Here is a 26539-nt window from a genome sequence, read left to right on the forward strand (position 1 = left end):
ACGTTTGTTTTTAACTGAAAGTTGCGAGGGAACATTCGTAAAAGCATTAATTCACTCACTCACTCGCTTACTTACAGTGGAACCTCGGTACATGAACAACTCGGTTTACGACCAAAAAGTTCACCAAACTTTTGCTTCGGTTCACGACCACGCACTCGATATACGAACAAGCCAGTTTCCCTTTCAGTTTGTACGTGTTCAGTCTCTCCCTGTGCAGCGAGCAAGACAGACAGCGAGAGAGCGCGACACACACACACAGGTAGTGCGAGAGACACACACACACACACACACACACACACAGTGCGAGAGAGACACACAGGCAGCGTGAGAGAGAGAGCTCGACGCATTAAGGTAGGAAGGCAGTTAAAGAACGCACTGGGCTTGATTTTGTTTGCACTTCTGTTTCCAGCGATCTGTTCGTAGCGTGCGTTGTTGCAATGTTACTTTTCTTGGTTGTTTATTAAATTACGGATTTTTTCAAATGTTCATTTTTTTTCCCTGTGCTTAAAACTCTTTTAAAAAGTGCTTTTAGCTGGCGGTTCGTAGCGCTATACTGTAGCGCAAACTCTTGCAGTGTTAGTTTTCTCTGTTATTGAATGTTTTTACATTTAGTTTACTATTACGCTGTACATTCCATGGTGTGATTAACTATATTTGTGCTTAAAAATCTTTAAAAAATATATATTTACATACAGTTTGTATGGTCTTGAATGGATTAATTAAAACGTCCTATGGGGGAAGTTGCTTTGGTTCACGACCAGAGTTTTGGAACAAATTATGGTCGTGAGCCAAGGTCCTACTGTACTTATGTATTCAATCAGTACTCTCCCAAGTCTGCTTATCCCAGTTAGTTTGTCTGAGACATGCTGGGCAGAAGGCAGTACCAACTCTGGCTGGGTGGTCGGTCTACCGCCGAGCATTTCTTTAAAATTTAAAGACGTATTCACACTACTAGGCCGTTTGCTTTGCTCCAAATTGGCGGACATTTGTTTTAAATCCCAGTTAGTTTGTTTGTGTGTCTCATTGAGAACTTCCAAACATGGCAATGACCACCCCGGATTTCTTTCATTGGGCAGAAACATTTTTTCTTCTGAAAAAGAATATCCAAGCGGGTATTGGGGCCCCACTGTATTTTCCATAATTATTAACTGGAAGACTACTTCGTCTTGCAAATGCGTACCGCCTTCACCCCCCCGCCAAACTTCATACAATGGGTGACTGAGCCTTTGCAGTCGCTGCTCCACGGCTCTGGAATGGCCTACCAGAGAACCGGAGAACACAGCAGATTGTGGCTGTTTTTTAAAAAGCAGTTAAAGACTCTTCTATTTAGGAAAGCATATTAACAAAAATTGCCTCTAATTATTGTTTCATCTTGTTGTGTCTTTGTTTAAATTTTTTTATGTGGCACTTTGTGGTTTACTAGAAATGTAAAGTGCCGTATAAAAGAAATGAATTATTATTACTTGAAAATGATGCACTTCTGAGTTTCTGCACTGAAGGACACGCTTCAAACAGAAGTCGAGCTCTGCTGACGGCCTACGCCGATGTGCTTCAGCTTCAGTCACAAAATCTTCAAATAACCGCATGATGGGATGTATTTTCTAGTAACCTCAATTTAGTTGATCTCTAATCACATGTCTACAGTCTTGATTTTCGCACAGATTTGTTATAAATGTTTAACATTTGTTTGTTTAATCTGTGGCAGAGCGACAGGCGCTGAGCAGACTCCTGTCAGTCATGGAGAATCCACTGAACAGGATCATCTCCAGACAGAGCAGCAGCTTCAGCGACAGACTGCCGATCACCGTCCTGCTCCACTGACAGACTGAGGAGACGCCACACTATGCGACTTTTCAATTCCACCCGGGGGGTAAACGTTAACATTATACAAAGTTATTGTCTGTTATACCTGCATTGTTATTACTCTTTAATTTAATATTGTTCTTTATCAGTATGCTGCTGCTGGAGTATGTGAATTTCCCCTTGGGATTAATAAAGTATCTATCTATCTATTATATAGTGCCTCTCATATCTATCTATCTATTATATAGTGCCTCTCATATCTATCTATCTATCTATTATATAGTGCCTTTCATATCTATCTATTATATAGTGCCTCTCATATCTATCTATCTATCTATCTATTATATAGTGCCTCTCATATCTATCTATCTATCTATTATATAGTGCCTCTCATATCTATCTATCTATCTATTATATAGTGCCTTTCATATCTATCTATCTATCTATCTTGAAATGCTTGACTAACACGTCAATGAATGTGTGCCTCACTTGTGCGTTTGGTGTAATCATATAAGATTAGAACGTTTGATCGGCGGTCTCACAATGCACTGCTGTTTGTTTCTTGCCACTTTTGTATGCGCTCTGATTGTCCCAAACACAAGAACATTTCTACCAAACCTGCTGAGCTGCAGTGTGTGTGTGTGTGTGTGTGTGTGTGAGGCTCGGAGACTGAATCTACTGCTGCTCAGATTGAGCGAGGAATTGTGTGCATATTGTTTGATCTCTTTTTTGTTTTTAATGCTCCACATTAACCCCGGACTGACTCCTTGTGCTATGAATGAGATTCTCAGATGCTCAGCATGACTACCATGACACACAAAATGTCCCACATAATGCACAGCACTTCATGTAGTTAAATCAGTCCCGTGTCGTATGACGTTCAGAGCTCATGTGAACCTCTCCAGGGTTTGCTTGGCACTGCGCAGAGACCACCCTTGGCAAAGAGTCTCGGGCCAGTTGTTTTGGTCCACGCTTGTGGTGTTCACATGTACCTAAACAAACTGGACCTTCATGGAATTTGCACCAGAGTTTGAAAAAAGAAAAAAAAAAAAAACACCTTTAAATATTAGTGTAGATCATAAGATTAATCATAAGTTGCATTTGCACCACAAAGGCAGTGTGGCAGAGTGGTTAAGGCTTTGGACTTCAACCCGTGAGGTTGGGTGACCCTGAGCAAATCACTTCACCTGCCTGGGCTCCAAGTGGGAAAAACGAAAAAAATTGAACCAGTTGTATCTCAAGTGTTGTAAGTTGCTTTGGATAAAAGTGTTGGCCAAATAAATAAACGTAAATATAAAGTGATCCCCACGCCCTGATCAGGCCTGGTGGTGCAGTATAACAGAAAAGCTACACCACCACAACACTGACGGGTTTACAGAAGTTAACTTGACCCACCCAACATGAAAGGCCACCCCGAGATGATCTAGACAAGTCCAATCACCTTAATTGCAGCCTGCGTGTCTGAGTGAGCAGATATGGATAACAGGATTCATGTGGCATGGCCATACATTTAAATATAAATAAATATTGCTGGTGGGTGAGTGGATTAACAAACAGGTACAGTGCCTAAAAAAAGGATTTACCCCCTAAGAAGCGGTCACATTTTATCTGAACCAGGGACGCTTGGGCACTGAGACCCTGTGCCGCCTCAACCGTGGTATTAATCTTTTTCTCTCCCAGTCCAGTTTGTTACAGGATTAGTTCCCTCTTTCCTGGCATGGGCTCTGGTCCCACTACTCACCTCTGTTAAGGTCATTTCAGCAGTGCCAGTTCCATCCGTGTCAATGTGCTTAAAAAATCCTAAAAGTGACAGATCAACAGTTTAGTCACACATGTATCCATACTGTAAATACATGTAACATAATAGTGGTTAATGAAACAAGAACGCCATTCTAATCTGCGGCTAGTGCGTCCCCTCTTAATCGTCTTCGTCCGTTTCTACAGTCTCGGAATTTCTAAGCTCATTTTACCCCGGCCATCATATTTTACAGGTTATTTCTTTCTGTCAGTATTACCTCATCTCGTCTCATGTCATCCTATGGCCCCCGCTTGTCCTGTTAAGGTTGCGGTGTCAATATTATAATTTACTTTTATTTCTAGAGATGACATTTCTATCCAAAATGGCTTACGAGTCATATAAGTGTGCAAAGACAAAACCACGGGGCAGCAGTCTGACACTAACAGACATATAATAACCAATTTTGCATACTCAGTTTTTCGTTATCCTTTTAACATGTTTTTTTTACCCCCACTAAGCTCCTGTATAACCAGGTGAGTAGAAGCCTTTTATATTAAAGTGTTTTTATAATTGAACAATTTAAATCAAGAAAACTAGGGGGCTTCCCCGCCTGCTCGCTTCGCTTGCCAACCCGCCGGCCACTTTGTGTCTCTGCCGCTCACGTATGTGGATTTCTCTTTCACTAAACAACAAATCTTTTAATTCTCACGGATACGCATCGCCATTGGGAAGAAACACCACTTTCCTGATGGCAACACAAATTAGACGATCTACAAGTCTCCGACTTAAAGTTTAAATCCGCATAATTTGTTCAATCTCTTTTTTCGCTGTTCCGTTATTTGACTGAGTAATAATTTCCATTTGTTTGCGCTAATGCGATCTTTACTATCAGTTTTTGGAGACTTTCAAATTTGAGTACTTCCATTATCTCTAACCTGCTCTGCGTGTGTATCACGCCAACGTTTTTGAATTCTTTACGATGTTCTACTTTGTCATCTACTCTTTGTCTTTTATTTCCGGCCCCGGGCTTAGTTAAATCTCTCTGAAAAAAAAGTCTGAATCTCGCCCCAAGATTTATTTTATTATAATATAGAGGCCTATTGTTCAGTAACCATAAAACGCTAAAATAAGCACATGCCTCTTAAAATATGTACTTTTTAAATTAATAAAACACAAAATAAGTATCCATGATACATATGACATAAAAGAAAATAATACTTCTTATAATTAAAAGGCACAATTTTAATATTCCTAAGATGTTTATCAAGCAAATACAAATGTCACACGTGTGTCTGGGTGACAACTTAAGGGCTCATCAAATAGTAATTCCACGCGGGGTCATGGGTTGGCGCTGTCCCATAATGCCCCTCCTCTTCCTCCCCCTTCAGAGTGGAAGATTGACAGATGAACATCCATGACTTCCCGATTCTGCCCCCGTGTCCCCAACGAACCCGCATCTTCCACCTGAAGACAGCTTGACCAACATTTTCTGGCCATCTAATAGAAGACTTGTGTCTGAAAAGACGTCTCTGCAGTATGGCATGCTTTTTAATTTTGTTTTTAAAAGCTCTTTTGATTATTTGGGGAACACCTGCTGGTTCTCCAGCTCTTTCTGATCTCTTTACATCTGCTTAATGAATTTACATGCAAAATACACAAATCAAGCTAACGGGCCTACTGTTTACTAAGTTACGATGGCAGTTAAGTTAAGTTAAATATGAGCTGCTGTACTGAACACAAACTCGTTCATTACCCAGACTGAGACATTTTATTTTACTGAACAAAATGAAATGGTTTGAACTCATTTAGGCAGCTTCTCTTTCGATTCCTACTGAAGACGCACCTCTCTTTCCTTACACTCCACACATGTCTGCCGTTCCCCCTCCAAGCACACGATGATCCCTTACGTTCTCTTTTCTCAGTTTCTTTCTCTACCTTCTTTAAAGGAAAATCCCAATATTCTGATATTCCCTTTCCTTTCATAATCTGCCTGGCTGCTCTCAGTTTATGGGGCATTCTGGTCCCAAAAAAGACACGTGCACTTCGTCAGGTACAGAGCACATTGATTAAAGGATCATGACAACAAAATCACCGTAAAGCTTACAAAAAAAAAGGGACTGAAGAAAAGCTATTTGCTGAGGTTGGCCAATTAACCGATCACCAATCAAGTCATGTGGAGTAAAAATTGTACGGTTTACATCAGTGGTCAATCGATTGGATAATTGAAAGGTTTCTATCATGCAAATACACAGAAATGCATTATTAGACTTACAGTATAAACCACTGCCTAATAAATGGGACCAATATCAACTCCTTTGCAGGATTTCCACTGATAATGCCAAATTGACGTGTGTGTAACTGGGACGGTCAAGGGCTGTTTCCTACCTTGTGCCTGATGTATCCAGGTTAGGTCCCGGCCCACCATAACCCTGAACAGAATTAAGAGGGGGTTGAGGATGTTGGTTGAAGGTTCCAGTTTATTGTAACAGTTAAATCACATCTAATGGTTTTAATATTTCTGGTGAGCATGATGGTCATAGATATTACAAACTGGCCAGGTGAAAGTGCGCCCCATTCAGTGTTGGTTCCTCGTTTGCTACCATAGAGATGACAAAGACCCGAATCCCATACAACCGTGAACTGGACTTAGTGGGCTTAAGAGTTATGTTATGTTATAAACTACCTGGGATTAATAGAAGCCTTAGCATTTGATACATACTTTGATTACAACATTCAGTATGTTCAGGGACACACATTTTTAGGAAGTCACTGTGCACTGGAGAGATTCCGAAGAACAATGGCAAATATCATCCCATTATATAAAAAGGGTGACTAGGGATCTACACTGGCAATCGGAAGGTTGCCAGTTCGAATCCTGTAAATGTCAAAAGGGACTCTGCTCTGATGGGCCATTGAGCAAGGCCCTTAACCTGCAATTGCTGAGTGCTTCGAGCAGTGAGAAAAGCGCTGTATAAATGTAAAGAATTATTATAGGCTAGTAAGCTTAACATGCATCACAGGAAAATGAATGGACAGAATTATTAAGGATAAGATTGAGCAACACCTGGCAAGGACAGGAGATTTTCTGAACAGTCAGCATGGGTCGGGTTCAGAAGAGGGAGGTCGTGTTTTACTGACATGCTGGAATTCTATGAGGAGGTAACAAAAGGATACGATCAAAGTGGAGCTTATGATATTATTTATCTGGACTTTCAGAAAGCATTTGATAAGGTGCCACATGAGAGGATGGGCATCAAGTTAAAAGAAGTGGGAGTTCAGGGTGATGTTTTTAGATGGGTGCAGAATTGGCTGAAACACAGGAAGCAGAGGGTGATGGCGCGAGGAACCTCATCAGAACTGGCCGATGTTAAGAGTGGTGACCAGCAGGGATCAGTGCTAGGGCCGCTGATATTTTTAATACATATAAATGATTTAGATAGGAATATAAGTAACAAGCTGGTTAAGTTTGCAGATAATACCAAGATAGGTGGATTAGCAGATAATTTGGAATCCGTTATATCATTACAAAAGGACTTGGATAGCATACAGGCTTGGGCAGATTTGTGGCAGATGAAATTTAATGTCAGTAAATGTAAAGTATTACACATAGGAAGTAAAAATGTTAGGTTTGAATACACAATGGGCGGTCGGAAATCGAGAGTACACCTTATGAGAAGGATTTAGGAGTGGTAGTGGACTCCAAGCTATCAACTTCCTAACAGTGTTCAGAAGCCATTAAGAAGGCTAACAGAATGTCAGGTTATATAGCGCCTTGGTGTGTGGAGTACAAGTCACAGGAGGTTCTGCTCAACTTTTATAACACACTGGTGAGGCCTCATCTGGAGTTCTGTGTGCAGTTTTGGTCTCCAGGTTACAAAAAGGACATAACAGCACAAGAAAAGGTCCAGAGAAGAGCGACTAGGCTGATTCCAGGGCTACAGGGGTTGAATTGTGAGGAAAGATTAAAAGAGCTGAGCCTTTACATTTTAGGCAAAAGAAGATTAAGAGGTGACATGATTGAAGTGTTTAAAATTATGAAGGGAATTAGTATAGTGGATCAAGACCGTTATTTTAAAATGAGTTCATCAAGAACATGGGGGCACAGTTGGAAACTTAAGGGTAAATAAATTTCACACAAATTTTAGGAAGTTTTTCTTTACACAAAGAACGATAGACACTTGGAATAAGCGACCAAGTAGTGTGGTAGACAGTAAGACGTTAGGGACTTTCAAAACTCGACTTGATGTTTTTTTAGAAGAAACAAGTGGACAGGCCTGGTGAGCTTTGTTGGTCTGAATGGCCTGTTCTCGTCTAGAGTGTTCTAATGTTCATTTGTTCATTCGTATTCCAATCAGGACCTTCTGGTTAAGGGTCACAGCAGGCTGGAGTTTATCCAACCACTATTCTGAACATGGCTGACCCATTATTGGACACACTCGCCCTCAAGCAGGGTTAAAGCAGACCTGATAAGCAACCTAACCTTCAAATGTGGAAGGATACTGGGCTACTTCAAGATATCTGTGCATATGTGCAAACTCTACGCAGGACATGCATTGGGTAGAACTTGAACCCAAGATGGTGGAGCGGTGAGGCCGCAGAGCTGATCACTGTGCCACCCCCATAGTAACAACCAGTCCTTGTATTTTTATTACGACACAACATCTGCTGTGAACAAAATAAATTCTGCACCACGAGGATGTGATAAAGAAGCACATGGAATTAACACAAGAGAAGACAAAGAACTGAACTGAAGAGAAATTCAAAAATCTTAAGGACACGAATGGAGAAATCATTGAAAAGGAGAAGGAAATAGCAAATGAGCTGAATAAATATTTCAGCCAAGTATTTATAAAGGAAGACACAAGTGGAATGTCTCATGCAGAAGTAAAAACAAATTCTAACTTCATAAATTTTAAAATCGAAGAGTCAGATGTGCCTCACGTCCTCAACGCACTTTAGACTAATAAAACCCTCGAACCTGATGGTTTGTTTTTCCCTTTATTGTGTCATTTTGTATTTAACGTCTGTGTTTGTCCACCATCTGCCAAGGGAAGGGAGTCTGCAGTTTAATAAAAGGCGAGGCGCCACAAGGCTGATCACTCAGCAAGCTGGAGATTTACCAGAAGGCTGCTTAACAAAGCGCTGGTGTTTACCAGGAAATTTGACTTTTATTTTCAGCGAAATGCTGCTGTAACCGCACAGAGTAAGAGGAGGATGCTTTTATCCAATTACTTATGTATTTTAATCTCAATATTTACGGAGGCACAGTAGTAGCTGTGACACACCATCTTGCTAGTGAAGCGGCTGAAGCCTTGACAACCTTTATAAGGCATCTGGACGAGATATTGGGACAGCTTGGCCGTTATCTCTTAAGACATTTTAATTGGAGGACCCAAATAAGAAAATGGATACCATACTGGCACCCAAGAAGAGGATTATCGTCATAAATAGACAAACAATGGCCATATAATAATAAAAAAAAACAGTAATCACTTTTGTTTTCTTTCAAGTATGTGACAGTTTTTAAAAATGAGAATTCTTAAATGTAAAAAATTAATAGATTCCTTCAGACTCGGGTTCATTTAACAAGAGAGAGAAGAACAATGTACGGTCAAGATCTTTAGATAAGATAACTGTCCAACAAAGTCCTTTGAAGTTTGTGATGAGTTTTTCAAAACAATGTGGGTCTGTGGTCAGGTTGTCTGTGTCAGTCTGAGAGATGCAAACAGTCCTCATACCTGGTTATAAAACTCTTGTCTCTGTTCAAGCCATGTTGTAATGTATTAAATTTTAACATGAGTTTGACTTCCCATTCTTTTCTCTCTTGCTGTGTTCTGAAGTTGCCCATAAGCACTGTGACTTTAACGTCCCTCTCACGGTGTCCATGGCTGTTGAAGTGGGCCGCCACAGGAACATCTGTGTTGCTACGTTAAACCAAAGATCTTGACCATACATTGTTCTTCTCTCTCTTGTTAAATTAACCCTAGCCTTAATGAATCTATTAATTTTTTACATTTAAGATTTCTCATTTAAAGATTTACCAATGTTGTTACTGGTCTTAGTGCGTATATAAACACAGGGAACTCCAGTTTCTGTATTATATACTGCTCAAAAGAATTAAAGGAACACTTTTTAATCAGAGTATAGCATAAAGTCAATGAAACTTATGGGATATTAATCTGGTCAGTTAAGTAGCAGAGGGGGTTGTTAATCAGTTTCAGCTGCTGTGGTGTTAATGAAATTAACAACAGATGCACTAGAGGGGCAACAATGAGATGGCCCCAAAACAGGAATGGTTTAACAGGTGGAGGCCACTGACATTTTTCCCTCCTCATCTTTTCTGACTGTTTCTTCACTAGTTTTGCATTTGGCTACAGTCAGTGTCACTACTGGTAGCATGAGGCGATACCTGGACCCTACAGAGGTTACACAGGTAGTCCAACTTCTCCAGGATGGCACATCAATACGTGTCATTGCCAGAAGGTTTGCTGTGTCTCCCTGCACAGTCTCAAGGGCATGGAGGAGATTCTAGGAGACAAGCAGTTTACTCTAGGAGAGCTGGAGAGGGCCATAGAAGGTCCATAACCCATCAGCAGGACCAGTATCTGCTCCTTTGGGCAAGGAGGAACAGGATGAGCACTGCCAGAGCCCTACAAAATGACCTCCAGCAGGCCACTGGTGTGAATGTCTCTGACCAAACAACCAGAAAGACTTCATGAGGGTGACCCAAGGGCCCCATGTCCTCTAATGGGCCCTGAGCTCACTGCCCAGCAGCATGCAGCTCGATTGGCATTCGCTATAGAATACCAGAATTGGCAGATGCACCACTGGTGCCCTGTGCCTTACAGATGAGAGCAGGTTCACCCTGAGCACGTGACAGAAGTGAAAGGGTCTGGAGAAGCCATGGAGAACATTATGCTGCCTGTAACATCATTCAGCATGAGCAGTTTGGTGGTGGGTTAATGATTGTCTGGGGAGGCATATCCATGGAGGGTCACACAGACCGCTACAGGCTTGACAAAGGCACCTTGGCTGCCATTAGGTATCAGGATGAAATCCTTAGACCCATTGTCAGACCCTATGCTGGTACAGTGGCTCCTGGTGCACGACAATTCCTGGCCTCATGTGGTGAGAGTATGCAGGCAGTTCCTGGAGGATGAAGGAATTGATACCATTGACTGGCCACCACACTTTCCTGACCTAAATCCAATAGAACACCTCTGGGACATTATGTTTTGGTCCATCCAATGCCACCAGGTTGCATCTCAGACTGTCCAGGAGCTCAGTCATGCCCTGGTCCAGATCTGGGAGGAGATCCCCCACAACACCATCTGTCATCTCATTAGAAGCATGCACCGATGTTGTCAGGCATGTATACAAGAACACGGGGCCATACAAAGTGCTGCGTACAATTTTGAGTTGCTGCAATTAAATTTTGGCAAAATGGACTAGCCTGCCACATAACTTTTTCACTCTGATTTTTGGGGCGTCTTTGAATTCAGGGCTCTGTAGGTTGATCATTTTCATTTCCATCAAACGATGTGGCATCCTTTCGTTCCTAACACATTACCCAGTCTATATCAGTATAGATATCCAGGAGGATTTCTTTTTCCCATTGAGATCTGATGTGTTTTCAAAGTGTTCCTTTAATTTTTTGACCAGTTTATTTTGCCTGAAGAAGGGGCCTGAGTTGCCTCGAAAGCTTGCATATTGTAATCTTTTTAGTTAGCCAATAAAAGGGGTCATTTTGCTTGGCTTTTCTCTACATTCATAATGGCACCCTAGTAAAAAGACAGTATAAATGATCACTAAATTAAGTTCATTGATTCATGGCACTGCCTAAGGAATAAAGTAGTCAAAAAAACAAACTGATGCAGTTTACTGACTTTGCCTGACATAACATTATTTTCAAATAACGTTTTTCGAAAGGGATGGCATGGTGGCGCAGTAAGGAGGCCAGGGTTCACGTCCCGGGTCCTCCCTACGTGGCATTTGCATGTTCTCCCCGTGTCTGTGTGGGTTTCCTCCCACTGTCCAGAAACATGCGGGTTACGTGCATTGGCGACACTTAATTGCCCCCAGCGTGTGATTGGTGTGTGTGCGTGCATGCGTTTTCACCCAGTGATGGACTGGCGTCCTGTCCAGGGTTTGTTTCTGCCTTGCTCCCTATGCTAGGTGGGATAGGCTCTGGCAGACCCCCACAACTATGTTCAGGACTAAGTGGGTTAGCAAATGACTTACTGACTGACTGACCTTTTTCTAATGAGCTCTACCATTAATAATATGTTGTTCTAAATTAGTTTGCAAATAGATCGACACATTCCTAAAAACATACGCACGGATTGGACTTTATACAGCAAATCTTGATGAATAATTGTAATGCTGTTGTTTAATGCTACTGGCTGACATCGTGCTGAATGTCTATAGCAGGGGTCTCTAACTCCAGTCCCGGAGAGCTACTGTGGCTGCAGGTTTTCATTCTAACCCTTTTCTTAATTAGTGACCAGATTTTGCTGCTAATTAACACTTTGCCTTAATGTTAATTGATGCCCAACTTAAGACTCAGGCCACTTAATTATTTCTTTTTTCCTTAATTAGCAACCAAACAATATTAAGACACAAAATGTACCAACACATAAACAACAACCTGCGTCCATCACACAATAACTGGAAATCAAGAAAGGTGAAGGCCTCAGTAATGTTGATCTGTTCAGGTCCATAAAACATCTTGACGGCGCTCTTAAAAAAGAAAATCAACAGTTTTGGAAATGTCTGCCATGGCAGAATAAGCGCCCTGGAATTAAATAACGGGTTTAATTAGCAACAAGAATTAGCTTCAAATTAAGAAACTGAATGAAGTGAAGTTGGTTGGAGTTTGAGGCCCCAACTTACTTGCTCCTCTGTTGGCTCACTTCACATCAAATTTAGGTTTAGGTGCCGTTTAAGGAAAAAAGAATCAATTCAGTGGTCAAAGTCTCAAGAAAAGTCAATTAAAATAAAGGGAAATAGTTAATTAGCAGTAAAAACTGGTCACTAATTAAGAAAAGAGTTAGAATGAAAACCTGCAGCCACAGTAGCTCTCCAGGACTGGAGTTGGAGACCCCTGCTCTATAGCCTGTCTCTACCTTTGACTATTTCTTAGTATTTCTAAAGTTAAGAAGGAACTCCTTACTCACTGATGAACGTTAAACTTCAAGTAAAATCTTCTTTTCATCTGTCAGAGACTTAGATTCAATGTATGCCATGACAGTGAACACACGATGAAGGACAGACCTCTTCTTCATGGCCACTGAAAGTTTGTTTTAGTAGAGAACACATATTCCCCAACTCTAATCACTCAACCTTCATAACATCCCAAAAATCTTCACCTCCATGTTCCACACTGAATCTTAAAAAGCAAGTCATGTAAACAGACAAAAGTGTGTCCCATTCACAAAATGATTTCATCACTAATTAAGAAAGTGGCTGGAATGAAAAGCTGTAGTCCCTGCGGCCCTCCTGGGTCTGAGTTATTGTCGGCCCGGCTCTAGGGGGTCCCTTCGGTCTCAGCAGCTCTCTTTTGCTAGGCTTGTTACGTCTCACCCGCCATTCCATTATTCCGTAGTTCCCAGTAACTTAGGAGTGTTTTGGCTTTGCATTCCAACTCTGCCAATCATTTTGTGAGCAGTGCTCACATCTCGTGCAGACAAATTAAATCCTGAAAAGCCCATCCAGGCTGATAACTGCTCATTTCCTTATGTTGTCGACACTCTGATATAAATTATGGATATTTTTAAACAGAAAAAACATTTAAAAATGGAAAGGGCGAAGAAGTCTCAGTTTTCTGTGCCAAATACTTCACCCACAATCATTTATTTTAAGTAGAGTTTATGTTGCTCCATCTCATCTTTGTTCATAAATTTTAGAAACTATGAAAAAGTGTCAGTAAACTGAAAGTGGTACTTAATGGCTCTACATCCTTTGTGTTTAATTATAGCTGATCAGATCTCATCAACAGAAGTCTTAAATACACAATGAATGGCGACAGACGCATAAAGTAAAGAAAAACATTACTTACTAAACATGACTTCCAGTTTCACTATGCAGCTGATAAAATTGTCAAAATCAATCATGTCCTTATCTGCATACCTTGCAACAAGAACCTGGTTTATTTTATTGTTTAGTTTGAAACCTGAAAAAAGAGAAAAACATTAAAATAATAAAGAATGGTACACTGAAAGTTAAAAAGTATTAATTAAAATAATGTAAGCAATGAATACAAAGAAAAGTCTGCATGTCAATAGTTTATTAATTTCTACATTGTGCCAAAAACACAGGACTTGGAAAATAACAACCCACTTAATTAGGCTAAGAGTCCAATTACAAAGAGAAGGTGGCAGGAAGGAAAACCTGCAACAACAGACTGGGGTCTCCAGGACAGAACCACTGAGAGAGACAGAGAGAGAGAGATAGAGAGATAGGAAAGGCCCTATATCAGGGGTGCCCACACTTTTTTGGCTTACAAGCTACTTTTAAAATGACCAGGTCGAAATGATCCACCTACATTAAAATTATATATATATATATATATATATATATATATATATATATATATATATATATACATACAGTACAGGCCAAAAGTTTGGCCACACCTCCTCATTCAATGTGTTTTCTTTATTTTCATGACCGTTTACATTGGTAGATTCTCACTGAAGGCATCAAAACTATGAATGAACACATGTGGAGTTATGTACTTAACAAAAAAGGTGAAATAACTGAAAACATGTTTTATATTCTAGTTTCTTCAAAATAAAACATGTTTTATATTCTAGTTTCTTCAAAATAGCCACCCTTTGCTCTGATTACTGCTTTGCACACTCTTGGCCTTCTCTCGATGAGCTTCAACAGGTAGTCACCTGAAATGGTTTTCACTTCACAGGTGTGCCTTATCAGGGTTATTTAGTGGAATTTCTTGCTTTATCAATGGGGTTGGGACCAGCAGTTGTGTTGTGCAGAAGTCAGGTTAGTTGGACGATCATTGATTTTTCAACAGGACAATGACCCCAAACACACCTCCAGGCTGTGTAAGGGCTATTTGACCAAGAAGGAGAGTGATGGAGTGCTGGAAATGGTCATGAAAATAAAGAAAACACATTGAATGAGGAGGTGTGTCCAAACTTTTGGCCTGTACTATATATATATATATATATACTGTATATATACACTGAATATACTTTATACATAAAATGTATGTTGTCGTACCTTGCATAACTGAATAACCTTTATGGCACAATAATTCAATACATTTATGGTCACTACAGTATTTGGATTTAATAATCGTCATGTGGGAAAAGGCTGACTCGCATAAATAAGTAGCGCAGTCAAGGAGCTTTTGAATTCAGCCGAGTGCTGTCCGATTAACTGCGATTTTAGTTCCCTCTCCTTTCTCTTTCTCAGATTGCTTTTTGGAAGGACGTCAGTTTCGCAGTTTTTATGAACAGTTCGAAAGTGCCTTTCCACATTTTCCTTCTTTGGAATAGCAATGACAGATTGACAGATCAGACAAACACACTTCGATTGTGACATTGTGAGAGAAAAAAAATCCTCTTCCAATTCCACATCCAGCCCATACTCTCCCCAAACAACTTTTTTAAATCCTATCTTTAGTCGATATAAATTGGAAGGCTAACTAGATCATAGCCAGAGTTTTGCAGTAGCTCGCTCGTTTGATTGTGCGTGCGGGATGAGCAGTGTGTTAGAAGAGAAGAGATCTCAGACTGGCCGTCCTGTATGTCAATCAAGTGGCAAATTCCATAGGGAGGATATATGATAGACTAACATTTAAAAAAAAATCTTTTTTGAATGCAACGCGATCTACCGGTCGATCGCAATCGACGCATTGGGCACCCCTGCACTATATGATAGATAGATAGATAGAAGGGCACTATGTGATTGATAAATAGATAAACGTGAACAGCACTCTATGATAACTAGATAGAGAGATGTGAGGCACTATATAATAGATATGAAATGTGTTCTACAGGTGCTGGTCATAAAATTAGAATATCATGACAAAGTTGATGTATTTCAGTAATTCTATTCAAAAAGTGAAACTTGTATATTAGATTCATTCATTACACACAGACTGATGTATTTCAAATGTTTATTTCTTTTAATTTTGATGATTATAACTGACAACTAATGAAAGTCCCAAATTCAGTATCTCTGAAAATTAGAATATTGTGAAAAGGTTCAATATTGAAGACACCTGGTGCCACACTCTAATCAGCTAATTAACTCAAAACACCTGCAAAAGCCTTTAAATGGTCTCTCAGTCGAGTTCTGTAGGCTACACAATCATGGGGAAGACTGCTGACTTGACAGTTGTCCAAAAGACGACCATTGACACCTTGCACAAGGAGGGCAAGACACAAAAGGTCATTGCTAAAGAGGCTGGCTGTTCACAGAGCTCTGTGTCCAAGCACATTAATAGAGAGGCGAAGGGAAGGACAAGATGTGGTAGAAAAAGTGTACAAGCAATAGAGATAACCACACCCTGGAGAGGATTGTGAAACAAAACTGTGGGGGAGATTCACAAAGAGTGGACTGCAGCTGGAGTCAGTGCTTCAAGAACCACCAGGCACAGACGTATGTAAGACATGGGCTTCAGCTGTCACATTCCTGGTGTCAAGCCACTCTTGAACAAGAGACAGCGTCAGAAGCGTCTCGCCTGGGCTAAAGACAAAAAGGACTGGACTGCTGCTGAGTGGTCCAAAGTTATGTTCTCTGATGAAAGTAAATTTTGCATTTCCTTTGGAAATCAAGGTCTGGAGGAAGAGAGGAGAGGCACAGAATCCACGTTGCTTGAGGTCCAGTGTAAAGTTTCCATAGTCAGTGATGGTTTGGGGTGCCATGTCATCTGCTGGTGTTGGTCCATTGTGTTTTCTGAGGTCCAAGGTCAATGCAGCCGTCTACCAGGAAGTTTTAGAGCACTTCATGCTACCTTCTGCTGACGAACTCCAACAGGACCTGCCACCTGCACACAGTGCCAAAGCTACCAGTACCTGGTTTAAGGACCATGGTATCCCTGTTCTTGATTGGCCAGCAAACTCGCCTGACCTTAACCCCATAGAAAATCTATGGGGTATTGTGAAGAGGAAGATGCAATACGCCAGACCCAACAATTCAGAAGAGCTGAAGGCCACTATCAGAGCAACATGGGCTCTCATAACACCTGAGCAGTGCCACAGACTGATCAACTCCATGCCACGCCACATTGCTGCAGTAATCCAGGCCAAAGGAGCCCCAACTAAATATTGAGTGCTGTACATGCTCATACTTTTCATGTTCATACCTTTCAGTTGGCCAACATTTCTAAAAATCCTTTTTTTGCATTGGTCTTAATTGATATTCTAATTTTCCGAGATACTGAATTTGGGACTTTCATTAGTTGTCAGTTATAATCATCAAAATTAAAAAAAATAAACATTTGAAATACATCAGTCTGTGTGTGATGAATGAATCTAATATACAAGTTTCACTTTTTGAATGGAATTACTGAAATAAATCAACTTTGTCATGATATTCTAATTTTATGACCAGCACCTGTATTATAGAAGGATAAGTATGAAAGACACTGTGTGATACTGTAGAAAGATAGATATGAAAGAAACTATATAATGGATAGATAGACAGACAGAGGGTACTATATTACACAGACAGTGTGGCGGACGGCCAGGACCCATGCCCAGCTGGGATGCCTAGAAGGACCAGGAGAGGGATTATACCTCCCTTGGGCCACAAGAATGGATCATGGAAGCTCAACCCCATTGGGTCCCGTGGCCACCACAGGGAGACGCCCCGAGGATTGCAGAGCCCTGGGTGTCAGCACTTCCACCACACCCAGAAGTGCTGTCGGAAGAGATTCCAGGGACACCCAAAGTGCTTCCGGGTGCTCATGCAGCACTTCCGCCACACCAGGAAGTGCCACTGGAAAATCATCAGAGAGCACCTGGAGCACATCCGGGTGATTATAAAAGAGGCCGCCTCCTCCAAGTGAGGGAGCCAAGTCAGGAGGAAGAAGGCAACACTCATGAGGAGAGGTGGAAAGGCGGTAGGAGAAGTCCGGAGAGGTGAGAAAAGACCGGAAGAAAGGTGTTTGGTGCAGGGACACTGTGTTGTGTGCTGGACTTTTATTAGTAAAGAGTGTATTTTTTGGAACATCATGTCTGTGTCTGTCTGTGCTGAGGCTGAACTACCACAACAGATAGACAGACAGGAGAACAGATAAAGACATCAATGATAAAAGGATCAGTGAAGGTTGTTGTTACAGATAGATGGCACAGTATAAATGATCAAACTGTGCTATGATAGACAGATTGATGATATGACGATTGTCAGCAATCATGAACGTTGTTAGGAACCAAAGCAAAAAACTCCTTGATGCTGAATGCCGACAACTTAAAAACCCTAGAAAATGTGCCTTTCTTTTTTTTAAATTTTGAAAACATTTGCAGTCTCGTCAAGCGCCCAACAAAATTTTTTAATACATGATGACCATTGATACTTTACTGATTCCAAGTCAAAATTGTAGAATTATTGTTGAAGTTCATGACTGAACCATTAAAACCTAGCAAAGCTGAACCTCTTTCTGTACAAACTGAAGTTTTTTTCCTTTGTAGAATTGCATCCTAATAAACTGCAAAAGGTGGTGACAGTTACCTGCAGATTCAAGAGCAAGACGCATTTCATAAGAACTCATGGTTCCTGATTTGTCCAAGTCATACTGCCTGAAGATACCCTGGAATTAAAACAAAAAAGAAAAACAAATCCAGAGTTTTTTTTCTTTCAGTTCTCCCCACAGCAACATCATTGAGCATTTAGCACTGTTATGGTATCAGCCCTTAAACTGTCTCAAATCAGAATATAAATCATTCTAACTAACTGAAGTCGTACTTTACCAGAGCTGTAATGGTCTAGTGCTCCATCCCTGGCTTGTTCCTGCAGGGTGCCACATGATGCTGGCATAGGGTATGGTGCCACAGAGAACTTTAACTGAATTACGGGTTTTAGAACGTTGTATTATTTTCCCACTAAATACTAGTTAATTGTGTCCTTTCCACTTAAGGAATAAAAATGTTGCACCTTACACATAAACTTAATCATGGCAGCCAGATAAACTACATTTACTCTACAGGAGACACTAAACTTGTACAAGACAGAGAAAGGGTCTGTGATGGGCTACAGAGATGTCTACAATCACAAAGACAAAGAAACCCCCTTAGAGTATTGTGGTCAGATAATAACAACTAAGAGACCGACAGAGAAAAAGAGGACTCTCTGTGGATCAGAGGGAGGCCGTGGCAGCTGCTACTGGCCAAAAGGGGGCAGCAAAGTCACAAAAAAGAGACAAGTCTGCTGTACAATTGGAGCAGACATTTTGAACTGGCCTTGCACACTTGGTGGATAGCAAGACTGTTAGTTTGTCTAGAAAGCACTGATGGGCAGGCAACTCCGTATCTGGAGGTCTAAAAGTCCTGTCAACATTCCAGATGACTTTGAAATTTAGGGAGACATTTACGAAAGGGTCATTAGAAAGAAGAACAGGTATGTGAAACTGAGCAAGAGAGACCAGGGTAGAGTGTTTTGTGGTACACAGGTGATGGGTTTTATACCGAAGCCAGGCCACTGAATGGGCTGAAATGCCTGTTCTAATCTATATTGTCTACTGGATACCAAGGGATGACAGCTGTCTATGGAAGCCTGGTGCAGCAGTAGGTTTTTTGCAATACTGTGTACTTCAGATATATGAATGCCTTTCTTTTCTGACTAGCCAGCAAAGTGACCATATAGTAAACTCAGGGGCACGTATCTGACCAACAGTAATTGCAGTAAAAATCTCTTCCATCAGGTATTCCAGTTCATTTCCTAATACAATAAATCCAGTGCCTTTCAAAAATAAGTAAATTTGACATGAGAGCAACCATCCACATCTGCCTCGCTGTACTTTTGGAACTGGCTTAATAATTGACAAGCAAGTGTCACAATGCACAAATCCAATGTACTACTGCCATAGGACGGGCTTCAAAAGTCAAAGTATTTACTGTTGCCAGGTTCTGACTTAAGGTAAAGTAAATGGGTGCCAATAAATAATTTTGCAAATAGATTTCAATCAAAATGCTATTCTAGTAAACGGCATAGTATAACACAGCACTCAACAATGACAGGATGTGATTTTTCTGACAAGACTGTCAATGGGAACTTACCAGCCATTTTCTGATCTTGTTCCAAAGAATCTGAAATTCCACCAATCCCAAACGAGCACTGCCATCTTTCTGAGAATAAACTGGTTAAGGAAATTTTTGCAAGAATGCCAAGGCTAAATAAAGTTAAATGTAGCTGATCTGCCTTCTGTGACATCAAAGTGGATATCAGTTAATTTACACTTCATTTAGTAATTCAGTGTAATGATGTAACATTCTTACCTAGAGAGGTTCAAATGTAGAAAAGGGTCAACATGACCTTACCTCATCCATTGGTATTTCAACACTCAGCTAAACTTGTGATACAAATGTATGTATAGGGTGGTCTAGATCTAATTATGCAATTTTCATTACGCTATAACTTCCATCCATCCATCCATCCATCCATTATCCATCCATCCATCCATTATCCAACCCGCTATATCCTAACTACAGGGTCACGGGGGTCTGCTGGAGCCAATCTCAGCCAACACAGGGCGCAAGGCAGGAAACAAACCCCGGACAGGGTGCCAGCCCACCGCAGGGCACACCCACACCCATCAACTAGAGATTGCACCTAACCTGCATGTCTTTGGACTGTGGGAAGAAACCAGAGCGCCCAGAGGAAACCCACGCAGACACGGGGAGAACATGCAAACTCCACGCAGGGAGGACCCGGGAATATAGTGAACCCGGGTCTCCTAACTGCGAAGCAGCAGCACTACCCACTGCGCCACCGTGCCACCCACGCTATAACTCTTAAGTTTATTACATAGAGAATTCACAAAAAATTATTTTTGTTGCCGATAGATGGCAGCACCTGCCCTGCATTCCAAAATGGCAAGGAGACGGTTGTCAGTCGAACAGCGGGTGTGATATGTCCGCCTTTTCATAATTGCATAATTAGATCTGGACCACCCTGTATGCATGAACGGACCATTATTTCCAGTCTAAAATAGACATCCGCGTTATGCAAAAAATGGGCTAACAAAGAAATGTATTTTACATTTGTTAAGGGTTAATTAACATTATGTTTACACTCAAATAATCAGTAATGTTGAACCATATTAAACTCTGCACGACAATTGTTTTCAAACATTTTGCTTACTGAATGTTTTTTGGTAATTCTGATAGATGGCTTCAAGCTGAACACAAATATATTTTCAGATTGACTGAATTACATAGGAATGTTGGGAAACATGAAATTAACTTTTATTGAATGTAGTGTGTTTAATCACTTAATGGTGCTGACACAATGCATTCGTTCAATTGAACTAAACATGTTTTGTTGCTGATTTTCATTTGTACTCAGCATCTGATGCTTCAAGTTTCAATAGTCAGCCAGTATTGACAGATTCCACTTGTCCTAAAAGATTTTCTATCGTTGCAATGCCCTGGTGAAACCTTTCTCTCTGTTCATCATTAACTACACCAAGATTAGCAGGGAAGAAGTCCAAGAGTGAATGTAGAACATGAATATTAGCAACATGTTGAACTTTATGGTTGGTATGTTTGATGTACTGTATGTTTTTAACCAGCTGGATCTACTCTGGTGCTCTGTAGTAATCAAAAAAAACCTTAACAACATCCTTGAATGCCTTCCATGTGATTTCACCTGCCCAAACTAAAAGAACAGCAAGTCACCTGTCAACAATGATTTGTGTCCAATTTGTGGACTAACAAACATGCCTTTCTTAAACTTGTCATCAGCTATTGGTAGAAACATTGGTCTCTAATACCAAAAATCCTACACCTTCCTTGTTCATCGCTTTCAAAAAATGTTTCATCGGTCTATGTTTTATATGAAGAGGGGGCAAAAATATCATTGTTGGTTCGTTTCTTTGTTTCTGCCCTTACAGTGCAGCCAGTTCTTTTTAATGTAATGAGGCTCTTCAGCACGGCTATAACTTTCACAAATGAAACGACAGCATTTGGTGTATTTCAGCTCCATTCCTAGTATCATTGCCACATTTTTTGATCAGCACACATGCTCCAGTAGTAGTTGTTGTACTGAATATGTATACACTTATGAGAGAAATTACAAAAATATGTGACTGCATTAAAACAGTAGGCAATAGGAAAATGCAAAGGTGACTTTTGTGATCAGCAGGCCAAAATCTGCCAGATACGCCCCAAAAATGTTCAGAAAGCAAAATCTTTGTTGTCCTGCAAAATTAAAAGAATACTTTTAGAAATGGGATGGACTATTATCATCAATTAAATCAGAAGAAACCATCCACGGGTAGTTATACATACTAAACTGAACAACTGGCTTCAATTACTGTTGTTTGAAAGGTGCTGGCTGTGCCCTTGCCATTCCCCACGCCCCATAAATGGTCAAGAGATGCCATGCTGATTTACAGTTATAAGAAAAAGTTTGGGAACCCCCTCTCAGCCTACGTAATAATTTACTCCATTTTCAACAAAAAAGATAACATTGGTATGTCTTTCATTTCCTAGGAACATCAGAGTACTGGGATGTTTTCCAAACAAAGATTTTTAGTGAAACAGTATTTAGTTGTATGAAATTAAATGAAATGTGAAAAACTGGCTGTGCAAAAAGGTGAGTCCCCTTGTAATTTTGCTGATTTGAATGCCTGTCACTGCTCAATGCCGATTACTTGGCTGGATGAGTTTGTTAAGCCTTGAACTTCATGGACAGTGGTGGTAAAAGGTATTTAAGGTGGTCAACTGCAAGTTGTTTTTCCCTTTGACTCTCCTCTGAAGAGTGCCAGACAACATGGGATCCTCAAAGCAACTGTCAAAAGATCCGAAAACAATGATTGTTCAGTCTCATGGTTTAGGAGAAGGCTACAAAAAGCCATCTCAGAGGTTTAAACTGTCAGTTTCAACTGCAAGGAATGGAATCAGGAAATGGAAGGCCACAGGCACAGTTGCTGTTAAACCCAGCAGGTCTGGCAGGCCAAGAAAAATACAGGAGCGGCATATGAGCAGGATTGTGAGAATGGTTACAGACAACCTACAGATCACCTCCAAAGACCTGCAAGAACATCTCGCTGCAGATGGTGTATCTGTACATCGTTCTACAGTTCAGCGCATTTTGCACAAAGAATATCTGTATGGCAGGGTGATGTCAAAGAAGCCCTTTTTGCACTCACGCCACAAACAGATTCTCTTGTTGTATGCAAATGCTCATTTAGACAAGCCAGATTAATTTTGGAACAAAGTGCTTTGGACTGATGAGACACAAATTGAGTTATTTGGTCATAACAAAAAGCCCTTTGCATGGCGGAAGAAGAACATCACATTCCAAGAAAAACACCTGCTACCTACTGTCAGATTTGGTGGAGGTTCCATCATGCTGTGGGGCTGTGTGGCTAGTCCAGGGACTGGGGCCCTTGTTAAAGTCGAGGGTCGGATGAATTCAACCCAAATTCAACAAATTCTTCAGGATAATGTTCAAGCATCAGTCACAAAGTTGAAGTTACGCAGGGGTTGGATATTCCAACAAGACAATGACCTGAAACACAGTTCGAAATCTACAAAGGAATTCATGCAGATGGAGAAGTACAATGTTCTGGAATGGCCGTCACAGTCCCCTGACTTAAATATTATCGCAAATCTATGGAATGATTTAAAGAAGGCTGCCTGTGCTTGGCAGCCATCAAATTTAACTGAACTGGAGAGATTTTGTATGGAAGAATGGGGTCAGAAATACCTTCTTTTAGAATCCAGACACTCATCAAAGGATATAGGAAGCGTCTAGAGGCTGTTATATGTGCAAAAGGAGGATCAACTAAGTACTGATGTCATATCTCTGTTGGGTGACCAAATTTATGCACCTGTCTAATTTTATTATGATGCATATTGCATATTTTCTGTTAATCCAATAAACTTAAATGTCACTGCTGAAATCCTACTGTTTCCATAAGGCATGTCAGATATTAAAAGGAAGTTCAGCCAATGATAAACAAAAATCCAAAGAATTAAGAGGGGTTCCCAAACATTTTCATATGACTGTATCTGGTTGAGCAGAATAATTCCATTTCAAGTGTCTTTTCTGGAAGTGGTTTATTGAACAATATTTCAGCAAAAATACATGTTTAAAACACAAGACTACAACTGGAAGACTTAACTTGTTGATTACCGGGAACTTCTGGTGCTACCACAATGCATAGAGGAAGTACTTCCAGGTCAGGGGAAACCTCGCTAAAATGAGCTCCCTCTGGGTGGCCCCCATGAGACCCAGCAGGGCTGGCCATTGGAACTGCGATTGTCATGATACCCTGCAGGTGTGTACATAAGGGAGACCCATTTATGAATGTAAAGCAGTCATACGCTGCCCTTAAGAGTTTTCCGCATTAATCTGAATCAGCCTGAGTGTGTTTATGTGAAACTGTTTGTCTAGAGGTTGTTTGAGAATGGTGGTCGCTGTTTTTCTTAAATTTTAAGCATGCACTAAACTTTTATTTGTATAAGCTTCACCAAGTCAAATTCAATGAAAATGACAAAGTTATATCAATAAAATAAACTTTACATTGGCACTGGCAATCACATTTTTCCTTGTAGTGGCTGAAAGCCCAGTGTTAAATGTTGGCTGCTGATCTATATTGCTCTTGATTGAATTTATTATTAACAAATATTATCTTGGTGAAGCTCGCAAATGCTCAGCAGGGCTGGGGTTACAAAGCTTGGATATGAAATTTTGTTTTAGAGTATTGGATCAAACTGAAAGACTGGGAAAAGGTATGAAGAAAATTAAACTATTGCTGTTAAGTGCCTCCGGTAGGAATTAAATTCAACACCCAAGAACTAACAGGAAACACCCAGATTGTGTTCAAATGAATTACTGAGCTGCATCAACCTGGACATTGCATCTTTGCTTACAAAGAGCTCTGATGAAGTAAAATATTTATCCTTAAAATTTTAAAGTGAATTTTCCAATATTGTTAAAAACATGCTTATATATAATAAATATATTATATACTGTGTATTGCCTGACATGCCCCTATAGAGTTGTCTCTCTCTATATATTAATATATTAAAAACAGGCTTCTCAACAGTAGTGATGATGTTTCACTTTGCCAAAGGATACATCCATAAGGTTGACCATACTTCTGCAGGACTCCATGCTGAAGCCGTCAGTCTTTAAATCCTTGTCTGGAATGAAGTAAGAAGAGGATGATGTATGAGAGGAGGCCATTCAGTCCGTCTGACTCATCTGGTTACTTAGAGGGCTACGCTGTCCCAGTATCTCATCCAGATCATTTTTAAAAGTTTTCACTTCAATCACACAATTCAGCAAATTGTTGAAGACTCCCAGAACACTTTGTGTGATAAGTGCTGCATGGTTTGCATGTAAGATGTACTTCCCCTTATTCTCCATTTGGTGAACATTATGTAAGTAATTCACTTTTTAAATGAAAAGACTCTGCTGGATTGTTTCTACTGATGCCTTTCATAACACTGTCGCCTGGATTAGGCCCTCATGCAGCTCTCTCTGCTCAGGACTAAAGAGAGGTACTTCCCTTGGCCTGACTGTGCAGGATATTCTTTAGTTCCAGGATAGACTTGGCTGTTCATTTCTACATAGCTTCTAGACCAATTATTTTTCTTATAATCCTCTCTATTAAAGGCATAACTAATAAAAAATAATTATGAATTTGACACTACAGAGCAGTATTTCCTCAACTTGGTCTTGGAATGCCAGGCTGCACCTTCTGGTTTTGGCTCTAACCAGTGTATTAAACAGTGGCAAACTTGTTCTGCTAATTTCAGCATCCATTTACAGGGGCATTTTGTTGGTTTTACATTTAGTTTGTAAATATAGAAATTTAAATTCTGAGGTGGGCGGCATGGTGGCGCAGTGAGTAGTGCTGCTGCCTCGCAGTAAGGAGACCCGGGTTCGCTTTCTGGGTCCTCCCTGTGTGGAGTTTGCATGTTCTCCCCGTGTCTGTGTGGGCTTCCTCCGGATGCTCCGGTTTCCTCCCACAGTCCAAAGACATGCAGGTTAGGTGGATTGGCGATCCTAAAATTGTCCCTAGTGTGTGCTTGGTGTGTGTGCCCTGCCCAGGGTTTGTTTCCTGCCTTGCGCCCTGTGTTGGCATGGGATTGGCTCCAGCAGACCCCTGTGACCCTGTGTTAGGATAAAGCAGGTTGGATAATAGATGGATGGATAAATTCTGAGGTTAGTTAAGCTAGGAATTGAGTTGCAAACTTGCGAGTAACAAACTGGCCGGACCTAAAACCAGATGACACAGGTGTAATCCAGGACTCACTGCCCCACAGGAATGCTGTGCTACTTTTGAAGTGTCACATTGTAGTACAGTAACGAGTAAAATGAAATAAGTAAGAAACGGCTCAAATGTCAGGCATGTGCGGTTTCTCTAGCTATAAAAAGATATACAGTATGTGCCACCGATGTGAATGAATGAAACTCTTTCAGTGGCTGGGATTAAAAATTCCAACCTACTGTACAGTTTGTTATAAAATTACTTTACAAAAAAAAGACAAGCTATCATTTTCTTAAATACTTACGTCGGCCCACAACTCTGTTGAGAATGGTTCTAAGTTCATGCACGCTGATCTCCATGTCCTGAAATTAAAAAAAAAACAAAAAACTTTTACTTTGGTTTCCCTGTGCAAACAAAATGTACAACTTGCATAGTTTACTGGATACACAAGAGTGTATTTAACCCACCAAATTCACTTTGGGTAGCTTTGGGTGCTCCACAGGCTCTTTTCTGGCATGCACTTCAAACTTTTATGTGACATTGTGGAAAAGAAGAACTGTAGGATGCATGCTTAAGCCTAC

General features: G+C 40.6%; 1 protein-coding gene across 1 annotated transcript in view; it reads right to left on the reverse strand.

Annotated features, from left to right (window-relative positions):
* Positions 1-26539, reverse strand: part of LOC120516974 (calpain-1 catalytic subunit-like) — a 102997-nt gene that overhangs the window by 991 nt on the left and 75467 nt on the right. The window contains exons 16-21 of the mRNA XM_039739015.1: positions 26263-26320; positions 24821-24885; positions 19789-19857; positions 18245-18323; positions 13599-13712; positions 3545-3603 (exon numbers count right to left, since the gene is read on the reverse strand). Of these exons, the coding sequence (XP_039594949.1) occupies positions 3545-3603; positions 13599-13712; positions 18245-18323; positions 19789-19857; positions 24821-24885; positions 26263-26320 (444 nt within the window). The remainder of the gene's footprint in view (positions 1-3544; positions 3604-13598; positions 13713-18244; positions 18324-19788; positions 19858-24820; positions 24886-26262; positions 26321-26539) is intronic.

Source organism: Polypterus senegalus, chromosome 16 (genome assembly GCF_016835505.1).
Source record: "Polypterus senegalus isolate Bchr_013 chromosome 16, ASM1683550v1, whole genome shotgun sequence".
Classification (NCBI taxonomy): domain Eukaryota; kingdom Metazoa; phylum Chordata; class Cladistia; order Polypteriformes; family Polypteridae; genus Polypterus; species Polypterus senegalus.